Genomic DNA, 22,605 nt, shown 5'->3' on the forward strand with positions numbered 1-22,605 from the left:
ACTGGTTGAGTTGTGAACTGATTCAACCATTCTGTGAGCAATTTGGAACTATACCTAAAGGGCTATAAATAAATGCATATAGTAGGTTTGTGTCCCAAAAGAGCTAAAAGGAAAAAAAAACTGTCCACAAAAATATTTATAACAGTACTCTTCTGGTGGCAAAGAATTGGAAATTAAGGGGATGAGCATCAACTGGAAAATAGCTGAACAAATTGTGATAATGTGATCATGATGGAATATTGATGAGCAGAATGCTCTCAGAAAAACCTGGAAAGACTCAAATTAGAGGATGCTAAATGACAATGTACTATGTACAAACCAACAGCAATACTGTTAGGATAATCAGTGGTGATGACTTAGCTACTCTCAGCATTAAAATGACCCGAGCCAATTCTTAAGGACTTAAGAAAAATGCCATTTAGTCCCAGATAAAGGACTGATGGTGTCTGAATACAGATTGAAACGTACTTTTTTAAACTTCATTTTTCTTCAGTTTTTTGTGCTTCTTTATACATGTCTAATATGGAAATATTTTTGCATGATTATGAATGCATAATTGCTTGACTCTGCAATGAGTGAAGGGGAAGGAGAAAGGGAGAAACTTTGGAACAAATTATTACATGTAATTGGGGAAAAATAAAATACTGAACACAAAAACCTCTCAATATTTATTCATTTGACTTACTAAATTTCTTTACTGTGAATCATCTGTAATTTTCTGCAGACTGCAAAATTTCTAAAAAAAATCTCACTTAATTATCATTATAATTAGTAAAATAAAGTTATACAACCCATGAATGTTGAGGGATGATTACCATATTGTTTCTGAAGGGATGCCAACTCTTTGAGGGAAAGGACTGATTTCTGCTATTGTATCTCTGGTACCCAGCAATGCCAGACAATAAATGTTTCTTTTTTGATTAAGTACTAAATTGTATTTTTTTTTTATCTTAAGTTGGGAAATACTAGAGGGTCATGCATTAAATGGCTTTGTACTCCTCATGAACTCTTATGAAAATGTTGGAAGATGCTCAGGATTTGTTGATTATCAATGAATAACCACTGAAACTATTATCTGACAAATCTGATAAAGAAAATAGTTGACACCTTGAAAGAGGATGATTTATATTTTAGAAACTATTTATTTTAGAAATAGACAAATAGATCTACAAAAAGACATTTATATTTATATCCATCTATATATATATATATATATATATATATATATTATATATAAGGCTCCCCCCAAAGACCATTCTAGATGGTACCCTTTAACCTGAATCAACTGTAAAAGTGATTCATTCTCATTCTCAGCATTATTATTCACTTAAGCTCTTAATTTCTCAAGTAAAGCAGTCATGCCTTTGTTGTTTTCTTCTTTTTCCAATGTAGGGATAAGGCTTTTCAGTCCAGATTTAACTTTATTTACCACTTCAGGATCAGGGCTTTGGAGAAGACTGAATAAAGAGGGAAAAAAACGTTAAGTTCATGAAATGTCAAAGGACCTCCTTTAGATCAAGTAACAAAATTCCAGGGTCAGATACATAGAGATTTCACTTAAACTTATGTGCAGAATTAAGAGGGTTAGATTAAATGATTTACCCAAAGTCACAGAGGTACATGTGTGTGTGTGTGTGTGGGGGGGGGGGGGGGGGGGGGGGGGGGGCATTATTCAAACACAAGTTCCATGACACAAGATTCGGTATCCTTTCTACTGTATCCATGGCTATTCTGGTAATTACATGATTGCTAAGAACTTAATAAAATTCTTTTTTTTTTAAGGTTTTTGCAAGACAAACGGGGTTAAGTGGCTTGCCCAAGTCCACACAGCTAGGTAATTATTAAGTGTCTAAGACCGGATTTGAACCCAGGTACTCCTGACTCCAGGGCCGGTGCTTTATCCACTGCGCCACCTAGCTGCCCCAATAAAATTAATTCTGATAATCCCCAAGCATTAAACTCTAAACCCAGAGATAGTAAAAGTGCTCAAGCCAAGACACTGTCAGAGTGATTCTCTACATTTATACAGATGGCACATATGTACTGTTGTTTGCACATACATTGTCTTATTTGCTTTCTGGCCTGGTTTCTCTCTGTTGCAATCATGTGGTGCACTGTGAAGTGTTGGATAAGCTACAGATATACTTTCTAAATGAATGGCAAATCAACAAATCAAAATCAAGGTTAAGTAAGAAGCTAAGAATGAGAAGAAACTAGGGGTACATTCTTGAAGAGATGTTTTGACTAATACAAAGTGGTTGCCATGAGTCACTAGTATGACTGCACCATGCCTTTACTTTGCTATAGGCAAGGGTTAGAGGGTCCCCTAAGAAATAGAACATTGGCTTCTGGATTTTCACTGTTCTTTTGCTTTTTTGGATGACAATAAAAAGAGTTAAATTTCCCAAAGTATAATGTAATCATATTGGAAAGTAAGTACAAGGGATAAATGGCCAGGTCCCAGTCTCTTTCTAGGTTTTTGGCTCTACCAAAAATTAAAATGCCATTATATAGGTAAGGAAGAAAACATATTTCTGTATATCCATATTATATCCTGTGAGACTCCTCAGTATAAAGCAAAAATTTACCTGAGGTGTAATAAAATATTAAATTGTGAATCAGGAAGACAAGAAGCAAAGAGATCCATAACTACATGCCCAAAATGCAGGCCACTGACCTAAAAATGAATCACAGTACATTAGACAGGATAACTCTTGTCTTTCATTTTTTAAGAATACATCAGGGAAGTGACAACATGACATGCAAAATCATCAGCCTCACTTTATCTTCAAGAGTCAATTGGATCCAGTGACCAGATACTTCCTGGATGCAGTGGGAGACACCTTGACCTTTTTGAACTGATGTCTTTTACCAGGTCTCAGTTTGACTGAGGCAACACCCATTCAGTGAATAAGACTAAATTATAAAGGGAAAGAATGACCACTTTTATCTATGTTACATAGCAATTCTTTTATTCTTCATTCCAGTGAATTTGGAGATTTGAATTGCATCCTGGTTTTGCTATATATTTCTCTGTGATGTTGGGCAAATCACTTTCCCCCTCTTGTTACTAAAAATTTCCTTTTTTTATTAGAGAAGAGAGTTGGATTAGAATCTACTTGAATTCCACATTTACTCACAGGTCAAAATCCCAAGATAGGATCGTTAACCATGACTTCAAACACTTAGGTTTAGCATGAGTACTACAGATGGGAAAAAAAATTGACACAAAGACTGTGTCTGTATGTATATAGCAAAAAAATTGATGTAAAAATGTTTACATTTTTACGCAGCAATGGACAAAGAAGAAAGGCAAAAGAGAAAAGATGATAAGATAGTTCACTTTCTGAAAATGCCATAATGAAGAATAATGAAAATAAATAACAAGCATTTGTAATCTTTTAAGATTTACAAGATTTAGAAGGAATTATTTCATTTGAGCCCTATAATGCTTTAACTAGCATAAAGGATAGAGTGAATATAATCTTTAGCACAATAACTATAGAATTTTGTTTGTAACTTGCCATTGCCATTCAGTCCAAATCTGATATTTCTTACATTTTTATTAGAGTAGTAAAATTGTAAAAATTCTGTTTCTCCAAATGCATTAGTTACTTACATCTCTCCAGATGCATTAAAGTCACAGGATTTTATTCTGACACTATCAGTTCCAGTTTAGCCTTCTCCAGACACCAATGCAAGCTTCTGGGGTATACCCATTTATGTTACCAACTATTTGCTTAGAAATTCAAAATTAATTTGAACTTTGGCAAAAATATAAATTACAAAGGTAAAAACAAGGGATCCTTCTATTATACATTGTTTAGAATGGTATAAAAGATGGAATATTAGTTTTGGGTTTGGATACCTGGTTCAGTTACATCACTTTTCTGAGCTCCAGTTAACTCATTTGTAAAATTAGGGAATTGGAACAGATAATATTCTCTTCCAGTTTTAAATTTATGTACTCAGATAATGGAGAGCTGAGTGCAAATCCTTGTAATTCGTAATGACAGATTCTATACCAAACTTATAGGCAACATTCAGAGGTTTAAATAAAATGAGAGGCAATGTGGTACAATGGAAAGAAAGCCAGCCTTGGGTCAAAAAGACCTGGGTTGAAGTTTTATATCTGACACATACTGGCTGCATGATCCTAAGCAAAATAGATGCTGATCTGAACTGCTAAGGGAAGTTCTTCATCAGGAATATTCTCCACTAATGAAATGCCAGACCCCATAACAAATAAATATTAAAATAAACCAGAATTCCTTTAAGCTGACTTATCTAAACAATGGGACTTAAAACAAGGTTTCTTGACATTCTGACTCCCCTAAAAATAAATTTGATTCTTCTCCAAATCACTACAATTAAGAAATATTTTTTGAGACAACTTCCCAAGGTGTCAAACAGTTATTAAGTATTATTAAGACTGGATTTGAATTCAGGTCCTCCTGATTCTAGGGAATTCTGGATTCCACTACATCACCTAGCTGCCTCACTGATGGAGAAATTGGATTAGAACATATTACTTACATTCAGGGTCCAGAGGACAGTATGTGTATTGAAGGAAAAAATACAAATGGAATGGAAAGAAAAAAAAATAAGAACAATTCAGATGAAATCACTTAACAGAGTGCACATGGAGAGAGTTCAAATTCATAGCTATTGTTAAAAATACAGTCTTCATTTCAGCTATGATTTTCTAATTTTTAAGAAAGAAGTTACTTCTTCATTGACATTCTTAAAATTTTAGGAGGCTTGGGAAGAGAGAAAAGAACTTGTCTGCTTTCAAACATGCAATGTACTTGTGTATGTCAATATCTTGAGAGAAGCATGGAGTGCTGTGAAGTGAATGTATACTATCTTCTGCTGTTAATATGAAAGAGAATCTGCCAATGAACATAGGGTTTGAGGACCAAGATGATTCCAAGAAATAATACTCACCGAGAAAGAATAATAGCACCCCGATTAACTCTTGCCCAGGTCTTCAATTTCTCGACACCAACATGTTCTACCAATATTTTTGCAAAAGAACCTAAATTGACAGGTTTAAAATTAGCCAGTAAAACTTTACTGAAGAAAAATTTATGAAAAAAATCTGCAAAACAAAATTCTTAGGTATTTTCAGTAAGAAATAGTCCCTAGGGGCGGCTAGGTGGCACAGTGGATAGAGCACCGGCCCTGGAGTCAGGAGTACCTGAGTTCAAAACTGGCCTCAGACACTTAATAATTACCTAGTTGTGTGGCCTTGGGCAAGCCACTTAACCCCCTTGCCTTGCAAAAACTAATAAAAAAAGTCCCTAGACTATTAACTTTGTCTTTTCTCCTAAATGCCACTTGAAGCATAATAAAAACAGTCACAATGAAGGATACAGATAATGAAACAAGGCCATAGAGACATTTTAGGGGTATCATTTATGATCTGACATTGTATAAAGAACTATCAGTATTTATAAAGTGTGTGTGTGGGGGGAGATGAGTTCATGAAATCAAGACCTTCATTAGATCAAGTGACAAAATTCCAGGGTCAGATACTTAGAAATGTCATTTAAATCTAACCCTCTCAATTCTACACATTAGTTTAAGTGACTTATCCAAGGTCACACAGGTATTAAGTGGCAGAGACATTATTCAAACACAGGTTCCATGACACCAGATTCAGTATCCTTTCTACTGTAGCTATGGCTATTCTGGCAGTTCATTACATGGCTGCTAAGAACTCAATAAAAATTAATTCTGATAATCCCCAAGCATTAAAACCACAGATATTAAAAAGTGCTCAAGCCAAGGCATTGTCAGGGCAATATCCGCCCCCCCCCCCTGCTTTTTCCAGTGTGGGGATGAGTCTTTTCAGTTCAGATTTAATTTTATTTACCACTTCTGGATCAGGGTTTTGGAGAAGAGAAAAGTACTTATTAAGCGACTACTGTAAAAAATCAAGCACTGTACCAACACAAAGAATGAACAATTCCTACTCACAAAAGCAATTGCATACAATATATAGAAGAAAAAATACAAATAACAGTAGTTAATTAACTACAAGGTTGCTCAGGAGGGAGGGCAGTTGGGGAAGGAGGATCAGTAAAGAGTTCATTTAAAATATGGGGTCTGAGTTGTGTCTTAAGGGAAGAGAGTATCTATGAGACTGAGGTAAGAAGAAGGGCATTTCAGAGATAGGAAATAGCCAATGCAAAGGCACAGAGACACAAAATGGAAGAATATGAATGAAAAGGATTAAGAAAGTTAGTCTGCTTGGACGAAACAGGGAATATAATTTCTACTAAGAATAGAAAGGATATATTGAAGTCAGGCTGTAAAAAGTTTTAAAGGGCAAAGAGAATTTATGGTTTATGTCCAGGAGGTAGTTAGAAGTCACTGCAGTTAACTTAGGGGAATCACATGGTCATATTTACATGTGCATCATCAGTGTGTACAATAAAAGGACATTGAATAGATGAACAGAAACAGTCTGATAAGAAATCAACATAAATATGCCTAAATCAATTGATATGCTGTACTGCCTTGTTATATCTGCAGAACTTATTGCAGTAAACTTCAGCTTAAAATTTATGTTCATCCTAAAAACATTAAGGTAAAGAAATTGTTGGATTTCTACACAATCTTTGAGAAAAATTCAATTTTCATGGCTCACCTTCTCTTCCATTTTCTTTCATTTTTTCATCTTGTTCTACTAACCATTTCAGAACTAGATGTCCAGCCGGATGTTCTGCCACGTGGAGCTATGGAGGAATCGGAGTGTTTAATATAGATGTGGCTTTCATTCATGACTTCACATTCATATAGCTCTGCTCTTAGATTAAGACTAATTAAATTGTACCAATGTAGACTACAATAAGGATTGATCCATGTATTCTTGTTTGAATATAACTTCCCCTAATAACATTTTCATACTACAAACCACCTATTATTTAAAGACAACATGACTCTTGGAAGTTAATTATGGCGGGGCAGAGCCAAGATGGCGACAAGGGATCAAGTCTTAGGTACTCTCTGATAAACTGTGAAAATAAGGACTCTTAACTAAACTTTTGAGAGACAGAACCCACAAAGGGACCCATTGAGGCAGTTCTCCTACTCAAGGTAACCTGGAAAAGAGCAAAAAGGCTCTGCTCCCCGGGTCGGAGGGAGCGGCCCGCCAGAGCAAAACAACTTTAGCCTCCTGGAGGCAGCCCCAGGCACAAAGTGGGGGGAACAGCGGGGGACCTCTGCCAGAGGAGAGCACTTGGAACCCAGCCCTCAGGGCACACAGCTAGCAGCTTGGTCTTTCCCCAGCCCTGATCCAGGAAACGGGAGCAAGCAGAGCTGGTAAGGAGGAGCCTCCAGGGCATAAGCCCATTGAGCTGAGGGAGAGGAGTGAAGAGAGACTGCAGAGCTCTGTCCCTGCCTCTGGGGCTCTGACCACATTCAGATCCTGATAGTCTAGGCCCCCCCATAGAACAACAGGGCCCCCCCCCCACCTCAGCCCCATAGCAGAAGGGGGCGCATATGGTCATTCACAGACCAGGAGGAAGGACAGAGTCTCACACACTGAGACCCTTGTGGGAGTGTCCCAAAAGCTCAGAAAGCACTCTAAAACCAGGCTTAGGCTGGGAAAATGAGCAAGCAGAGAAATAAGAGGAAGACCATTGAGAAATATTTTGCTCATGAGCCCAAGAAGGATCAAACTAGTCAAGTCTGAAGATGAGGAGGTACAAGCTCCTGCATCTAAAGACTCTAAGCAAAACAGAAATTGGGTTCAGGCTATGACAGAGCTCAAAAAAGACTTTGAAAATCAAATGAGGGAGTTGGAAGAAAAACTGGGAAAAGAAAGGAGAGAGATGCAGGAAAAACATGAAAATGAAGTCAGCAGCTTAGTCAAGGAAATCCAAAAAAATGCTGAAGAAAATAGCATGCTAAAAACCAGCTTAGGTCAAATGGATAGAACAGTTCAAAAAGTTATTGAGGGGAAGAATGCCTTAAAAAGCAAAACTGGCCAGATGTAAAAAGAGATAAGAAAACTCTCTGAGGAGAACAAATCCTTAAGACAAAGAATAGAATTCAGGGAGACCTGATGAATTTACCAGAAATCAGGAATCAACACTTCAAAAACCCAAAAAATGAAAAATTAGAAGAAAATGTGAAATATCTCATTGAAAAAACAACTGATATGGAAAACAGACTGAAGAAAGATCATTTAAAAATTATTGGAATATCTGAAAGTCATGATCAGGAAAAGAGCCTTGACATCATTTTCAAAGAATTACTGCAGGAAAATTGCCCTGATATTCTAGAAGCAGAGGGCAAAATAGAAATGGAGAGAATCCACTGATCCCCCCAAGAAAGAGATCCCAAAAAAACAACCCCTAGGAATATTACAGCCAAGTTCCAGAACTCCCAAGTCAAAGAGAAAATATTACAAGCAGCCAGAAGGACATAATTCTAATACCATGGAGCTGCAGTCAGGATCACACAGGACTTAGCTGCAACTACATTAGAAGCTGGTAGGGCTTGGAATACAATATACCGGAAGGCAAAAGAGCTTAGAATGCAGCCAAGAATGAACTACCCAGCAAGGCTGAATGTCCCCTTCCAGGGAAAAAGGTGGACTTTCAATGAACCAGGGGAATTTCAAATGTTCCTTTTGGAATGGCCAGAGCTGAACAGAAGGTTTGATCTTAAGATACAGGACTCAGGTGAAGCATAGAGAGTGGAGGAAAAGGGGAAAATATGAGAGACTTAATGAGGATGAACTGCATGTATTCCTGTATAGAAAAATGACACTGATAATACTCATATGAACCTCCTCAGTTAACAGAGCAGGGAAAGGGAGCTTTTATAGTAGAAGCACAGGAGAAAGCTGAATTCGAAGATAAAATATGGTGTAAAAATGGAGTCAATAGAAAAAAAAGGGAAATGTAATGGGAGAAAGAAAAAGGAGAGGGGGAATAGTCCAAGATATTTCATAAGATTTTTTTTATTATTACAATGAGCTATTGCAATGATATAGAAGGGGGGAGGCAAGGGGGAATGAGGGAACCTTTGCTCTCATCAGGTAGCTAGGAGAGGAAACAGCATATATACTCAATGGGGTATAGGCATCTGGAGTAAGAAGGGGGGGAGCAGGGGGAAGGGGTGAGGATGTGAATAAAGGAGGAGAGGATGGACCATGGTGGGACAGTGGTCAGATATAACACATTTTCTTTTTTACTTCTTGCAAGGGGCTGAGATTGGAAGGTCTGTCCAGGACCATAGGGCTAGGTGGATTCTAGGCCTAAGGGGTGGTATGGGGGCTCAGGGCTTCTTGGCCCCAGGACCAGGGATCTGTCTGCTGCGCCACTCAGCGACCCTACAGCAGAGTCAGAGTGAACGGAGGGAGAAAATATAGTACATGGTAGTGGAGAAATAATAAAGGAGGGAGTTGCAATCAGCAATGGCAACGTTGGAAAAATATGGAAGTAACTTTTGTGATGGACTTACCATAAAGAATGTGATCCACCGACGACAGAGTTGTTGGTGTTGGAACAAAGACTGAAGCACATTTTTTTTTATTATTATTATTATTTGGGGGAGGGTGCAGGGCAAATGGGGCTAGGTGGCCTGCCTGGGGCCACATAGCAGGGTGATCTTTGGGTGTCTGAGGCTGGATTTGGACCGGGGTGCTCCTGACTCAAGGGCCAATGCTCTGTCTGCCACCCAGCCACCCCCACTATTATTACTATTTTATTTTATTTGGGGTCTTTTTTTCCCCTTCTTTTAGGTTTTTGCAGGGCAGATCAGGTGGCTTGCATGTCACACGGCTGGGTGATTGTTGGGTCTACGGGGCTGGATGTGGGCTCAGATGCTTGTGGCTCCAGGGCTGGTGCTTTGTCCATTGTGCCACCTGGCCATACCTACAATTATTACTATTACTATTATTCTTTTTTTTAATTTTAATTCTTTTCTTTCCCCTTTACTTTATCGCCCAAGCAAGTCTATATTCATGGGAGGAGGGGTATTTTGTTTACTCTTAAATAAAATTAAAAAAAAAGTTAATTATATACTTAGAAAGGTACATTAACACACTTCCTAACTTTCTCTAGTTTTTTTTGTAGGAATCATTCTACAACATTTTAGAATTACACTGAAAGTCAGTCAACATTTTTCAATCATTGGTTCTGTGCCAGGCAAAAGACAAGTTCCTGCTCTCAAGAAGCTCAGAGTCTAATGGGAAAGACAATATGCAAACTAATGTACAATAAAGCTATATACCAGATCAACTGGAAATCATCAAGACAGCATTCTAATTAAGGGGTGCGAAGTAGAAGGTTTCCTATAGAAGGTTAACTGTTAGATGTGAAGTCAGTAGGTAGAGATGGGGGGGGGGGGGACACTGCAAAACTAGGGAGTCAGACAAAATGCCCAGAGTTTGTAGATAATATGGTAGGGGGTTGTGGAGGGGTAGGAATAGGGCTCTTAGGTGAGCAATAGCAAAGAGGCCAGAGTAACTGAATCATACATGGGAGGAACAATTGGAAAGACTGAAGAGCTCTAAACAGCAAAACAGATAATTCTGTAAGTCTGAGGAATTGGAGTGGGGAGAGACCTGTGTCCAATGGGTATGTGACCAATCTGCAGACTACTGCAGTAGTCCAGATGCAAGGTCATGAGGGCTGCGTGGGGGCTTTATCAGAGAAGGGGATTTATGTGAGATGTTACAAACGAAGGTTGTGATATATTAGTCTGTTAAATTTTGTTTACCCTCAAAAATGTTGTAACCTTAAAAGTAGTTTGTTTAAATGTACTGATGTCAGCTGATTCAGCCTTTTTTACAAGTAAGCCTCTTTCCACCGTTTCACAATTTGGTGTATTTACCTCGCCATCCTTGCCACCAGGAATCATTTCAGGAGCAGCTAATTTGGCAATGGTATTCATAGCAGGCTGAACATCTCCAATAGCAGATCCCAGGACATTAACAACAAATACACATGTCGATTTGTCTGTCATCAATTTTTGGACATGCTCCTGCATATAGCTTAACAGAGCTGGGGAAATAGACTCCAAGAGCTCCTTACGGCGAATTATATTATCTTTCTTACTGAAGGGGGAGAGAGATAGAGAGAGGAGAGATAATGTTCTTATTATAGGTACTTTGCTTTAAATAATGCACTCATAAAAATTCAATGAAACCTGTTGTTTCAGAGCTTACAACCCTGCTAGAATACAACAGGCTAAGTAAATTTAAGCATTTTCAGAACCCATGGAACTTATGTGAACTTTGAAAAGAAAACAGATTATTTCATCAAAACCCAATTTTATACAATTACTTCCCTCCTTTTATGTTCCAAGAAAGAAATATCTACTTGTCTTTCTAGCTAACTAAAATATACACATTTCCTCAATTCATGCTATTTTTACTCTTTTCCTAATCTTATGCAAAAAGGAGAAATTTAAATGTTAGAAGAGACTTCAGGTTTTCTTGTCCAACCTCCTCATTTTATAGAAATCAGAAGCTCAGAGAAGTTAAATACTTGGACACAGGTAAGTTACAGAGGCAGAATCTCAAGTCTCCTGACTCTAAATTCAATGCAAAATGACCATAGGGGAAGTATGCGTCTTGAAACAGAACCACATAAGATAGCATCTGAGAAAATATAGAAGCCAGATGAAATGGTGAGTTAGGAACTAGAGACAAATATTTCCTTTTGTTCTTACATCATCTCTATCTCTAGATCAGTAACCTGATTTAACAAAGCTGCCCTGCGTAACATGTCATTTAACCATTTTAGGCCTGTTTCCACAAATGTAAAATTGAAGGAGTATTACTAGATGGCCACTGAGGAGCCTTCCAGTTCTCCACTGAAGGTGCCTATGCATAGTTCTTTGCATTAAGACATGAGTTTGGTGGGGATAGGGAGATATGATATTTCCAAAGGAAGGAAGTAAAAAAAAATCTGTGGATTTTGGAACTCAAATTTTATAGTAAGGTAATATATACCAGGTTTTCCAAATTAATTTTAGGTTTAGAAAAAGCAATTTTCCTTACTCTCCAAGTATCTGGCAAAAGCACAGTATTCAGCAAAACTTTTTATAAATTGAAAGATTCAACAAATATTTTATTAAGAAAAAAGTGACATGTTATATATTAAGAGGTACTGAGGAAGGATTACTTCAGTTTAAAAAATTAAGAAAGGATTTCATTATGTAGAGATAAAGGGTAAAGGGAAACACACCTGGAATTCAATGGAAAGAGATGAGGAGAAGGTACTCAGGAAAACTGAGCAAGAAATACATTTGCTCTAAAGACTGCTATATGAAGGCATGCCACCTAAATGTTTATTTCTGTCAAAAAATATTAAGAATCCATTTAACAGTTTAAACATGAAATTATACATATATAGTTTCAAAGAAAATTGCTGACAAGCATACTCTTGTAAAAAAAACCCAAAATAATAAAGAGGAAAAAATTATTTACCTATGTGCATTTCCATCACCCTTCTGTAGAACTTCAATGATTTCAGGTACAAGGTGTGCAGGATCTCTAGGACTTAGTAAATACAAAAGAACTTTCCTTCCATATTTATTGCTCACTATATTTGATAGGGAACTGATGATTTCCTATAAGAATATATGAATAGTAAAATCAAATTACAATCAAATTGTGTTCTTAAGTGTTGGGACTATTGATGAGACATTATTAATTTTTAACTGCATTTAAATGTAGCAGTAGTAAGTGGAGAATAACTTTTCCTTGAATTTGGCTATTGAGGTGCATGTAATGGGGCTATTATAAAAAAACTCTTACCAAAATTAGTGGATAAAACTTTGTAAAATTAGGATATCTGTCTGTTTATAGTAGAGAATAGGATAGAAGTCTATTTATAGTAGAGGAAAGAAAACTTTAAAGGGGGGGGAATTTAGTCACAATATAATGAATACTTAAATACCAACTATAAGAAATGACATTTTTGACTTCCTCACCCCAGATTAAAAATGTGTTTTCTAGTTAATAGGAATCATCTTAAAGCAAAGGAAATATTTCTTTGCATCTCACTCAAAAGTAAAGTATATGATGTCTTCAAGTATAGAAAGAAAATCCTCCAAAACCAATGTTTTCTAAAACATTTTATTCTTTGCTGAGAAGATAAATCTTTTTTTTAATTTTTTTTTTTTTTTTTTTAGATTTTTCAAGGCAATGAATGGGGTTAAGTGGCTTGCCCAAGGCCACACGGCTAGGTAATTATTAAGTGTCTGAAGCCGCATTTGAACTCAGGTACTCCTGATTCCAGGGCCGGTGCTCTATCAACTGTGCCACCTAGCCACCCTGAGAAGATAAATCTTTTTAAAAAAATCATTTACTAACTCCTATTATAAAACTAAGATGAATTAACTGTTCTCTTATTTTACCTACCAAATTTAGTAAATATAAATATTATTGATAAAATGAGGTTTACATATGAAAACCAATCAAGGTAAATTAATTCACCAAGATGCCTAGTTGATCTATCTTAAGTACAGTTACAAGAAAAAACAGCAAATTGAAATTAATGGCAATGGTGAATAAAACACAGAAATGGACAGGTCTCAGTTCAGCCTTAAATCCTATGACAGTATCATCTAGGCCAGGGCTGTTCAACCTTACTTTTAAAAAACTTTATTCAAAAAATAGACAATGGATTTTGATTTGCCATTTTAGTGGGAGCTCTGTGATAGCTTGGCTTTGTTTACTAAAGCATTTAGTAAACCCACAGGCGGGCCACATAAAGTTGGCACAGGCCGCATTTTGGACAGCCTTGATTGAGGCTTACTTTCATTTGTGTAAAGTTGTAGGATGAGGTTGATAGCTTTAACATTTACATTGAGCTTTCAGGTTTACAGTTTTATTGGATAATAAGTTATTTTAAAAAAATATTAAGATTGCATTTCCATCTGACAGACTCAGGTAGTTGTGGCAGAAAAGCATTGCAATGGACAGTGTCAGACCTAGGATTCAGAAAGAATTTTTTTTTAAACTCTGGCCTCAGACACTTCAATCTGTCTTAGTTCCATGTCTGCAAAATGAAGAGAATAATAGCACCTAACTTCCTGGGCTGTTGTGAGGCTCAAATGAGATAACATTCTAAAATGCTTCACCTGGTGCCCAGAATACAATGTGCTAGGTAAATGTTAATGATTATAATGATGATGTTCATATTTATAAAGTAGTAAAAGAGGAATCAGTCAGAAGAACTCTGATGATTCTAAATCTGCACCTCTTTGATACTCCACTTTGTGTCATCTTGGGAAAGGGATACTCTTGCCAGTCAACTGCTTTTCCCAAAGTTTCCAAAACAACACTACAAACATTAGGGGAACAAGAAGTATTTTAGATCATGATAAGGTCTGTGTTCAACAGTGTCAAAGCAAGTGTTTGGCATATAGCAGTTTCTTAAAAATGTATACTGAAAGACTGGGTTATGGGTCTGAGATGTCCACGGTTGATAGATTGGTATATTTCCCATTTGATATTTAAATAATTCATGTGAAAAGGTAGTATTGGTTTCTGTATTTAATTAATAAAAAAGGGACAGATCTTAAAAATCTGGGGTCAATTTCTATATATTCTAAAGTCCATGATACTTCTGAATCTGGATCTTAATTCGTAATTTTTTTTTTGGAGAGAAAAATTCCTATGGTAATAATCAGTTAAGACACAGTAAAGGACCCATGTGGACAAAAATGTTTAAAGTAGTATTTTGGAAACCAGGGAGGTGCACTTCAATTTGGGAATGATTGAACAAATTCTGGTACAGGTATAATGGAATATTATTATATCTTAAGAAATGAGATCACTTTGTAGAAACTGAAGTCAATTTCTATGAACTGATACAGAATTAGAACAATGTATACAAATGTAAAAACACTGTAAAGAAAAACTACTTTGAAGACTTCAGAACTTTAATCAATGAAACAAGCAAGATTCCTAAGGACAGATGATGAAACAAGCCTATGTCCCACTACCTGACAGAAAGGAGGTGAACTCAAGATGGGGATTAAGATATCTGCCTGCCTGATACAGGAATTTATTTCTTGATTATACATATTAGATGGCATACTGCACACTTGACACTGAATTAGGAAGACATGAATTAAAACATGGCCTTCTTGGCAGTGCACCCTGGACCTATAGCTGCGTCATTTTCTGGGGTTAAAGATAACATCTACTGCCCAGAATTGTAGTGAATATAAGATAGTATTTATAAAATGTTTTGTAAACTTTAAAGCTCTATAAAAAATGCTAGCTATTATGATTGTTGTAGTTGTCGCGAAGGCTTTATTTTTTTTCATTTGGGAGAGAGGTGGAGGTGAGAAAGAGGGTTCCCAACCCAAGAAAACAAAGGAGAGGAAGGTCAGCCATGATAGCTCTGAAAGTTACAAATTATATTTGTTATATATTTAAAAAGGAAAGTTGTGTTTATAGTAGGAATCCAGTTTTATGTATCATCTTTTTCTGTTCAATTCTGTATGTGAATAAACTATTATATGGTGTTTGCTAGATTCAGAATTCAAAACTATATATGGACCCTGTAACCAAATAATAATCAAATATTAACAAGTTTTTTTTTAAAGTGGGGACAAAGGAAAGACTAGCAACAGTGATGTCAAAAAGCAGAGGAAAGGTTCATTAAATACATTTTTCAATAATATACATGAAAAGATATATGGAAGAAAAAGGTATGATTTTATATGTAAATCTCTCATGTTCTATACTTAGTATATGGAAACATGGAATTTTTTTGTTTGTTAATTTAGAATATAAACTTCAAAAAATTTAAGGAGATATTACTCACCGACATAACTATTTGCTTCATAAGCTTAGTATCATCAACACAATCAAATGCTGCCAGCAAAACTAAATGAGAATATTCACCCTGTTAAAATTTAAAATAAAGGTTAAAAATGTATTTTTCTTCTTAATTCATTGATTAGTACATTTTATAAAAGTCATTAGTAATGGCAACCTTTGTGATTGAACATGCACCAAGAAGTTAAGCTGGATGAAATGAACGACCAAGCTATAAACACCAATCATTGTTAAGTTGTCAGTTTATTATATAAAAATATGAACTTTACTAAAAAAATATCAACTTTATCAGAATGAAACAATGAAAAGAATATTGAAACATTCCCCAAAGCGGTAGTTGCTCCAATTACACCACTAGGTCTTAGCTTACCCCACTTTGGGAGTTGGACTTAATCTCCAAGATTCCCAAAACCATATGTTTACATATGCATGCTGTTATTGTTTGTCATGCATTCTCTAAAACTGTGACATTGGGGAGATGATGCTATGACAAGCAAGTGAATTAACTTTAAGAGAAACAGAGTTGTGCAAATGCAAATGAATTAGGGAGGGTTGTACAAAATCCCCAGCCTCACTTTCTCCTCCAGAGCCATCTGGGTCCAGTGGCCAGATATGGATCAGTATGACTGAAGATGGCCTTAGATCCAGTGAAAGACCTCAGCCTTTTAAAGCTAAAGTCTTTCCCAGATCAGTTTGGCTGAGGCAACACCCATCCATTCAATGATCAAGACTAACAAGGAGGTTTTTGCTTAGTTACCCCCAAAAGTTGAGGGGACAAGACCCTCAAGGTTTCTCAGTGATTAAGGCAGGTAAGAAAGAAATGAAACAATATTTTCTTTTGCAAAGTCAACCCCCATAAAAACAAAATCAAAAAATAATCTGGGAGAGGAAGACCCTCAGAGTTTTCTGGCCAAAGCAGAAACAATTACTATTTGCATTCACTTTGACTCAATTAGGACCCAAATAATGACCAAGTGAGCTTAGCCTGAGATCCATTGTGGACCAATCAAGAAGAGCCAGGTTTTGAGGCACTATGGGGAATATATAAATAAAAGTTTGTATTATGTATATTGATTTCAACATGAAGATTATAAGGAAAATATGGTTTATAAAGTTTTTGCTTATTTCTTTTAAACACATTTTATAACAATAGGTAACATTTCTATAACCTTTATGTGTGAGGCACTGTGCAAAAATGCTTTTACAATTATCACCTTATTTGATTCTCATAAACATGATGAAATGGAGACAGAGGTTAACTGACTTGCCTGGGGTCACTGCTAGTAAGTGAATGAAGTGTGACTTAAACTCAGATCTTCCTAATTGCAGTTCAGATGCACTATCTTTTAGTAAGAAATTTATTATCTAACAATACTTTCTTCTAAGACCATATAACTCCTTTGCTTAAAAACCATCCATGGTCCCAATTCTCTTAGATAAATTGTAAACTTTTCAGCCTGGCTTGTAAAGTTCTCCAAAATCTGGCCCCAAATATACTTTTTCAGACATTTCAAAGTATTCTTCTCATGTATTATTCTGTATTCCAGTTAAATTCATTCCCTACATCTCAGATTGTTTCCTAACTTCACGCTTTCATAAAGGCTGCCTCCTAATCCTAGAATAGCTTTTCAATTCTACATCTACTGATTCTTATTCCCTTTGAAGGTGAGTTCAAATGCAATCTCCTCTTTGAAGTCTTTTTTCTCCTCAAATCACCATAAATTAATGTGAGCACCTTGGAAGCAGGGATTACCCCTTTTATATTTTTGTATTCCAGCCCCAGGCAGTTTGTTGAATTGAGTAAATACTAAACACTATTATGAAGATACAACAATCTTCTCAGAGATTGGGAGGATATAGATAAATGTTAAGTAACAACTCCAACCTGTCATATTAAAAAGTTATTGATGATACTAAATAGAAAACGACTAAAACCCTAAATCAGATAAGGTGCTCAACCTTCCAGTAATTTAATTTATATAAAGCAATTACCATACCAAGTCAGACAAAAAGGGCAAGCTGCAGACTTAATTGTCTTGTCAACATGGTTGCAGAAGTCAATGCTAAATTAAAATATGAACTCATTTACAAAATGTTTTGCAGAACAGAGACTGTGTAGTTGATAAGAATTTTACCCTATCAATAAGAACTCAATTCATCTGATCACCTCTCATATACATTGACTTATATATACTTATACTCTCAAGAGCCCTAGGCAACTTTAAATTAAATATGCTAATTTCTATGGGGAAATGGTGTTTCTTAATTAGTAGTTATACCAATAAAATTGAAAAACATCAGTTATTTGTAAAGCATTTAGTATATTGCCTAATACATAATAGATATTTAACAAATACTTATTTCCCTTCCATTAGTTGATTGTTAATAAATAAATCTTCCTCCCCGCTCCCTGCAATAAAGATTTTGACTGAAAAATATTTCTCGAAACCAACTATACATCCCCAGTTGTGTGCTCCTGTGTGCACACAAATTAGTTATATTGAATAAATGTAAGTTTGCTTAATTACATTAAGTTCAGAATTATTAGTTTCAAAAGAATAGACGTTATAAAACTTATCTTTCTCTAATCTGCTACAATAAGAATGTATTTAAGTTTTTACTTACATTGGCTACTTTTTCAACATAAGTCTTCATTGTTTTAATAATAACTTTTCTGTCCTATAAAAAGAAAAATCCTTCAGTGAATCTGATCCAATAAAACAGTGTTTTTCCTGATGAACATTATTATACTCTCATTTATTGATTTCTCACAGGATACCCATATATTCTTTTTCTTTGTTTTTTGCAATGCAATGAAGTGATTTGCTCAAGGTCACACAGTTGCTCCTATATACTCTTTCTATAAACTTTTTTAAATTTACACATTACTAAAATATTCTTGTTTAAGAGTAAACATAATACCCCCCCCCTTCCCCACAAAAATATAAAACCTCATGAGAAATAAAGTAAAAGAAAGGAAAAAATGTGTTTCAGTCCATGTTCTGATACCATCAGCTCTGTCTTGGGCGAATCAAATTCTTTATCATAAATCCATCATAAAAGTTACTTCCATATTTTTCTACAGTTGCTGTTGCTGATTGTAATTCCTTCTATCCATTCCTCCCCACTACCATCTATTACATTTTCTTTCTCTTTTTACTCTGTCCTTCAAAAATGTGCTGTGTGCCCCCATATATACTCTTAACAAATGTAAATGATGTCTCTACATTTGGTTCTTGAAGTCTACATTGAGATCTCCAACAATAACACTAAAATTCACAATAAGATGTGGCGGGTACCATCTTATCAGAATCTACATATTAGGTTGGAAATGTGAAAAAATGGACAGGAGTTCCAATAAATTCAGGTTGCTATAAAACCATTTTTGGAGCTAGCTAAAATATGTTTCAAAGACTAAGAATTTGAACTAACTCTGAATTGAGTGCAATGGTCTAAATTTAGATAAAAGATTATTACAAGGCTTCTTTCCATAGTCCACTTGCTTCTCTTTTTTTTAGTCTTTGGCTCACTAGCCCTAAATGATGAATGGCTATCAACATCTAGTCTTACCTAGCATTAGTTCAACTAACATTCTACCCCTATGCACCTCAACCCTTTTCTTCAGATTATGTTTAGCTTGGAGACCATGAAACTAGGAATTGGAGTGCTACTACTACTGTAAAGAGCTTTAGGCAAATTAACTGATGGCTAATGACTACACTCATGTGTCCAAGAACAAATCTGAAAGGTGGAACTTTCTGCAATAATACAGGTATATAATCTAAAGGATTAAGTAAAATACTAGGACCCATTTTAATGAGATCATGCCCTCTCAACAAATGAGCTCTTTCCTGATTTATTAAAATAAGAAAGAATTATATCCTCTATACCAGGGAATAACTGACCAGAATGGAACAGCATGGCAAATACTAATCCCTTTATATAGTTATGCCAAACATATAAGTAGTTTTATTTAAAAAAAAAATCTCTACAAAACATTTAAAATTATATATATAACTGTGGAGAATTTCTATATCCAAGAAAATGCTGATCTATATTATCTATATGAATACATAAAGAGGGAATTTTGGAAAGAGAAATGCTATTAATGTGCATTAGGTCAAATTTCAAAGGAGATTTTATACCTAAATAGAGACAAAGAAACTTGGTGACAACTTAATGGATTTGTTACATTCTCTCCCCCTTGGTTGCTGAGTCTGTACGGCATACCTTTGGTGTGCCATGCCATAGACAGTACATGGCTACTCTAGCTCCATCATGTGTGTGTGCAAGGTATATTACAGCTTCTCTGATTGCTTCAATCATTTCCTAAGGAAGGACAAAAGAAAATGGATTTACTTCTGCACAAAGCCTTTCCTCATTTCCCCAACTGATTAGATTTGGGTAGACATGGTATTAGGGAATGATCACTCTAAGAATGATATCCTAGATTCACCATCAGGGAAACAGACACAATAATGGTGGAGCTGTAATTGGTAGTTTCATTCTTTAAGTATTTTGGAGCTATGCCCCAAAAGTTAATACACTGCAAATATATTTTGATTAACTGATACCACTAAGAGGTCTTTATCTAATATGACTATATTAGATCTTTTTGAAGAAATAAAAACTGGAAACTAAGGGGTTGTTGCTTATCAATTGAAGAATGGCTGAAAAAATTATGAAGGCAATAGAATATTTGTGCCAGAAGAAATGATGGAGATGGAAGGGTTTCAGAAAGTGTCTAGTTTTGGACCTGGTGAATTTGAGATGTATCCAGGACACATTATCTGAAATGTCCAATAAATTGGTAATTTCAGGACTGAAGCTAAGGAAAAAGAAACCAAGGAAATCATTCTTAGAGTGACCCATTCCTTCTATTTCTTTATGGCCAAACCCCAAAATAGACCTTCTCATTGTATTCTTGGTTTTAAGAAACTTAGTCATTCCTCTAACCCCTAAGAGCTCCTGGTCCAGTTTATTGTTAAAATGACTATATGAAATATTTTTAAACAAACTTCCCTTTTACCTCCATCATACAGTCAATAACCAGTTTGTATCTGTCTTGCCATTGTGCAGTAAGGACTGATAATATGGAAAGGTGTTAAAGAGGTACTAAATAAGGCCTATTGTGGAACTTAGCTTTTTCTTCAAATTCATTATTTGTGGGGCAGCTAGGTGGCACCGTGGTTAGATCATCAGCCCTGGAGTCAGGAGGACCTGAGTTCAAATCCAGCCTTGGACACTTAATAATTACCTAGTTGTATGACCTTGGGCAAGTCACTTAACCCCAACCAATGCCTTGTAAAAAAAATTCATTATTTGTTATTAGCTCAATATTGGAGGCATCACCTTTTTCTTCAATTATATAGTATCTCCCTATTGGTGTTCTATCTATCCCTAGAAACTTTTAAGTATCTAGCAAATGCATTATTGAGGGGAATTATAAAAGCAATAAAGCCTATTATTTATCTTCTAGGATGCCTTTTAATCTATTGGGAATACTATTCTAGGTCATTAATACTCACCTGGGTGAGAATGAAAACATTCCTCCTATGGAGTAGAATTCTATATAATGAATTACTCTTATTTCTTGGAGCAATATTCATTCCCCCTCCCCAATTCTGCCCAATTTCAAATAAGAACATCTGGCACTAAAAAAAAGACTCTACATGGTAAATATAAAAACAATTATGGAAAAACTTACCGATCTGAGTTTTGGTGGTGCATAAGTAAAAAAGTCCAAGAATACTTTATGCACCAGTGAATGCTTAATTACAGTTTCTCTGTAAATTAAAACAAAAAAAATTTCAGAGTTAATCACGTTGAGAATTTATTCTACATTAAAAATAATAGCATCAGACACCATTTAAAACTGACAAACTTTTGCTAATTGCAACAACAAAACAAGGCCTAATGTAGGTTGTTTGGAATATTGCAATAACTATTTTTTTTAATCTTTAACACTCAAATGAGTTTTAAGACTAAGGAATTAAAAGTTTTAGTACCTAATTAGAAAATATAAACTAGTTCCTATAAAGATAGTCACTTAACAGAATTGCTTTTAAAGTCAACTACAATGCTGCATTTTTTTTGCAAGTACATTTAACTGTGATCAAATGACATTTGGTATTCATATGTATATTGTGCTATATGAAACAGGATAAAAGAAAGTGTTTTTATATAATCTACAAGCTTACAATATATCAATCAAAAAGCTGTATCTATAAAAAACTATTTTACAATACCACCATCTTAGAACTTTCTTAATTTTAGAACATCAAAAAAGAAAAGAAAGAGGGTGATTGATTTGATTCTTGACCCTGTTATATAAGGGCTGTTGTTGCTTAGATTTGGTGAAGGCAACATTGGCAAGGGTTCTAATTAAACTAACCTATTCTTCTAAGCTCTAGGATACAGAAAAATGGAATTTACCATTTTTCCTTGAGTTACTAGAAATACCATCTTCCTGATGACATGGTTGAGACATGGCCAAACTATTAAATGATATGCTTAAGCTCACACAATTGACCTTGGCACCTGCTTATATAACTTCTGCTTATGCAGAAGAGCCAGAATTTAAACTAAAGTCATTTGACTTTAAATTTAGCATTCTTTAATTTACTATTTTTTATTTAATTTACTCTTCTTGGGGTCAGAAGATCCATATTCACATCTTTTTTTAATTTGCTACCTGCAAGTCACTGAATATATCTGGGGCTCTAAAAAATAAAGGGGGGTTGAAATGAGTAGATGAAATCAAAATTCCTTCCAATTCTAAA

At 35.4% G+C, this 22,605-nt stretch overlaps 1 protein-coding gene across 3 annotated transcripts in view; it reads right to left on the reverse strand.

Annotated features, from left to right (window-relative positions):
* Positions 1-1,177: 1,177 nt before the first annotated feature.
* PUM3 (pumilio RNA binding family member 3) overlaps positions 1,178-22,605 on the reverse strand; it is a 36,271-nt gene continuing 14,843 nt past the window's right edge. For 2 of the 3 annotated variants that reach the window (XM_074197433.1, XM_074197434.1), the window contains exons 10-18: positions 21,531-21,609; positions 20,054-20,152; positions 18,449-18,502; positions 15,810-15,890; positions 12,455-12,597; positions 10,855-11,077; positions 6,656-6,743; positions 4,948-5,038; positions 1,179-1,457 (exon numbers count right to left, since the gene is read on the reverse strand). In XM_074197433.1, the coding sequence (XP_074053534.1) occupies positions 1,328-1,457; positions 4,948-5,038; positions 6,656-6,743; positions 10,855-11,077; positions 12,455-12,597; positions 15,810-15,890; positions 18,449-18,502; positions 20,054-20,152; positions 21,531-21,609 (988 nt within the window). In that variant the 3' untranslated portion in view covers positions 1,179-1,327. Of the gene's footprint in view, positions 1,458-4,947; positions 5,039-6,655; positions 6,744-10,854; positions 11,078-12,454; positions 12,598-15,809; positions 15,891-18,448; positions 18,503-20,053; positions 20,153-21,530; positions 21,610-22,605 lie in introns of all 3 variants that reach the window. The other variant, XM_074197435.1, reaches the window with a different exon arrangement.

The sequence above is a fragment of the Macrotis lagotis genome, chromosome 8, assembly GCF_037893015.1.
Source record: "Macrotis lagotis isolate mMagLag1 chromosome 8, bilby.v1.9.chrom.fasta, whole genome shotgun sequence".
Taxonomy (NCBI): domain Eukaryota; kingdom Metazoa; phylum Chordata; class Mammalia; order Peramelemorphia; family Peramelidae; genus Macrotis; species Macrotis lagotis.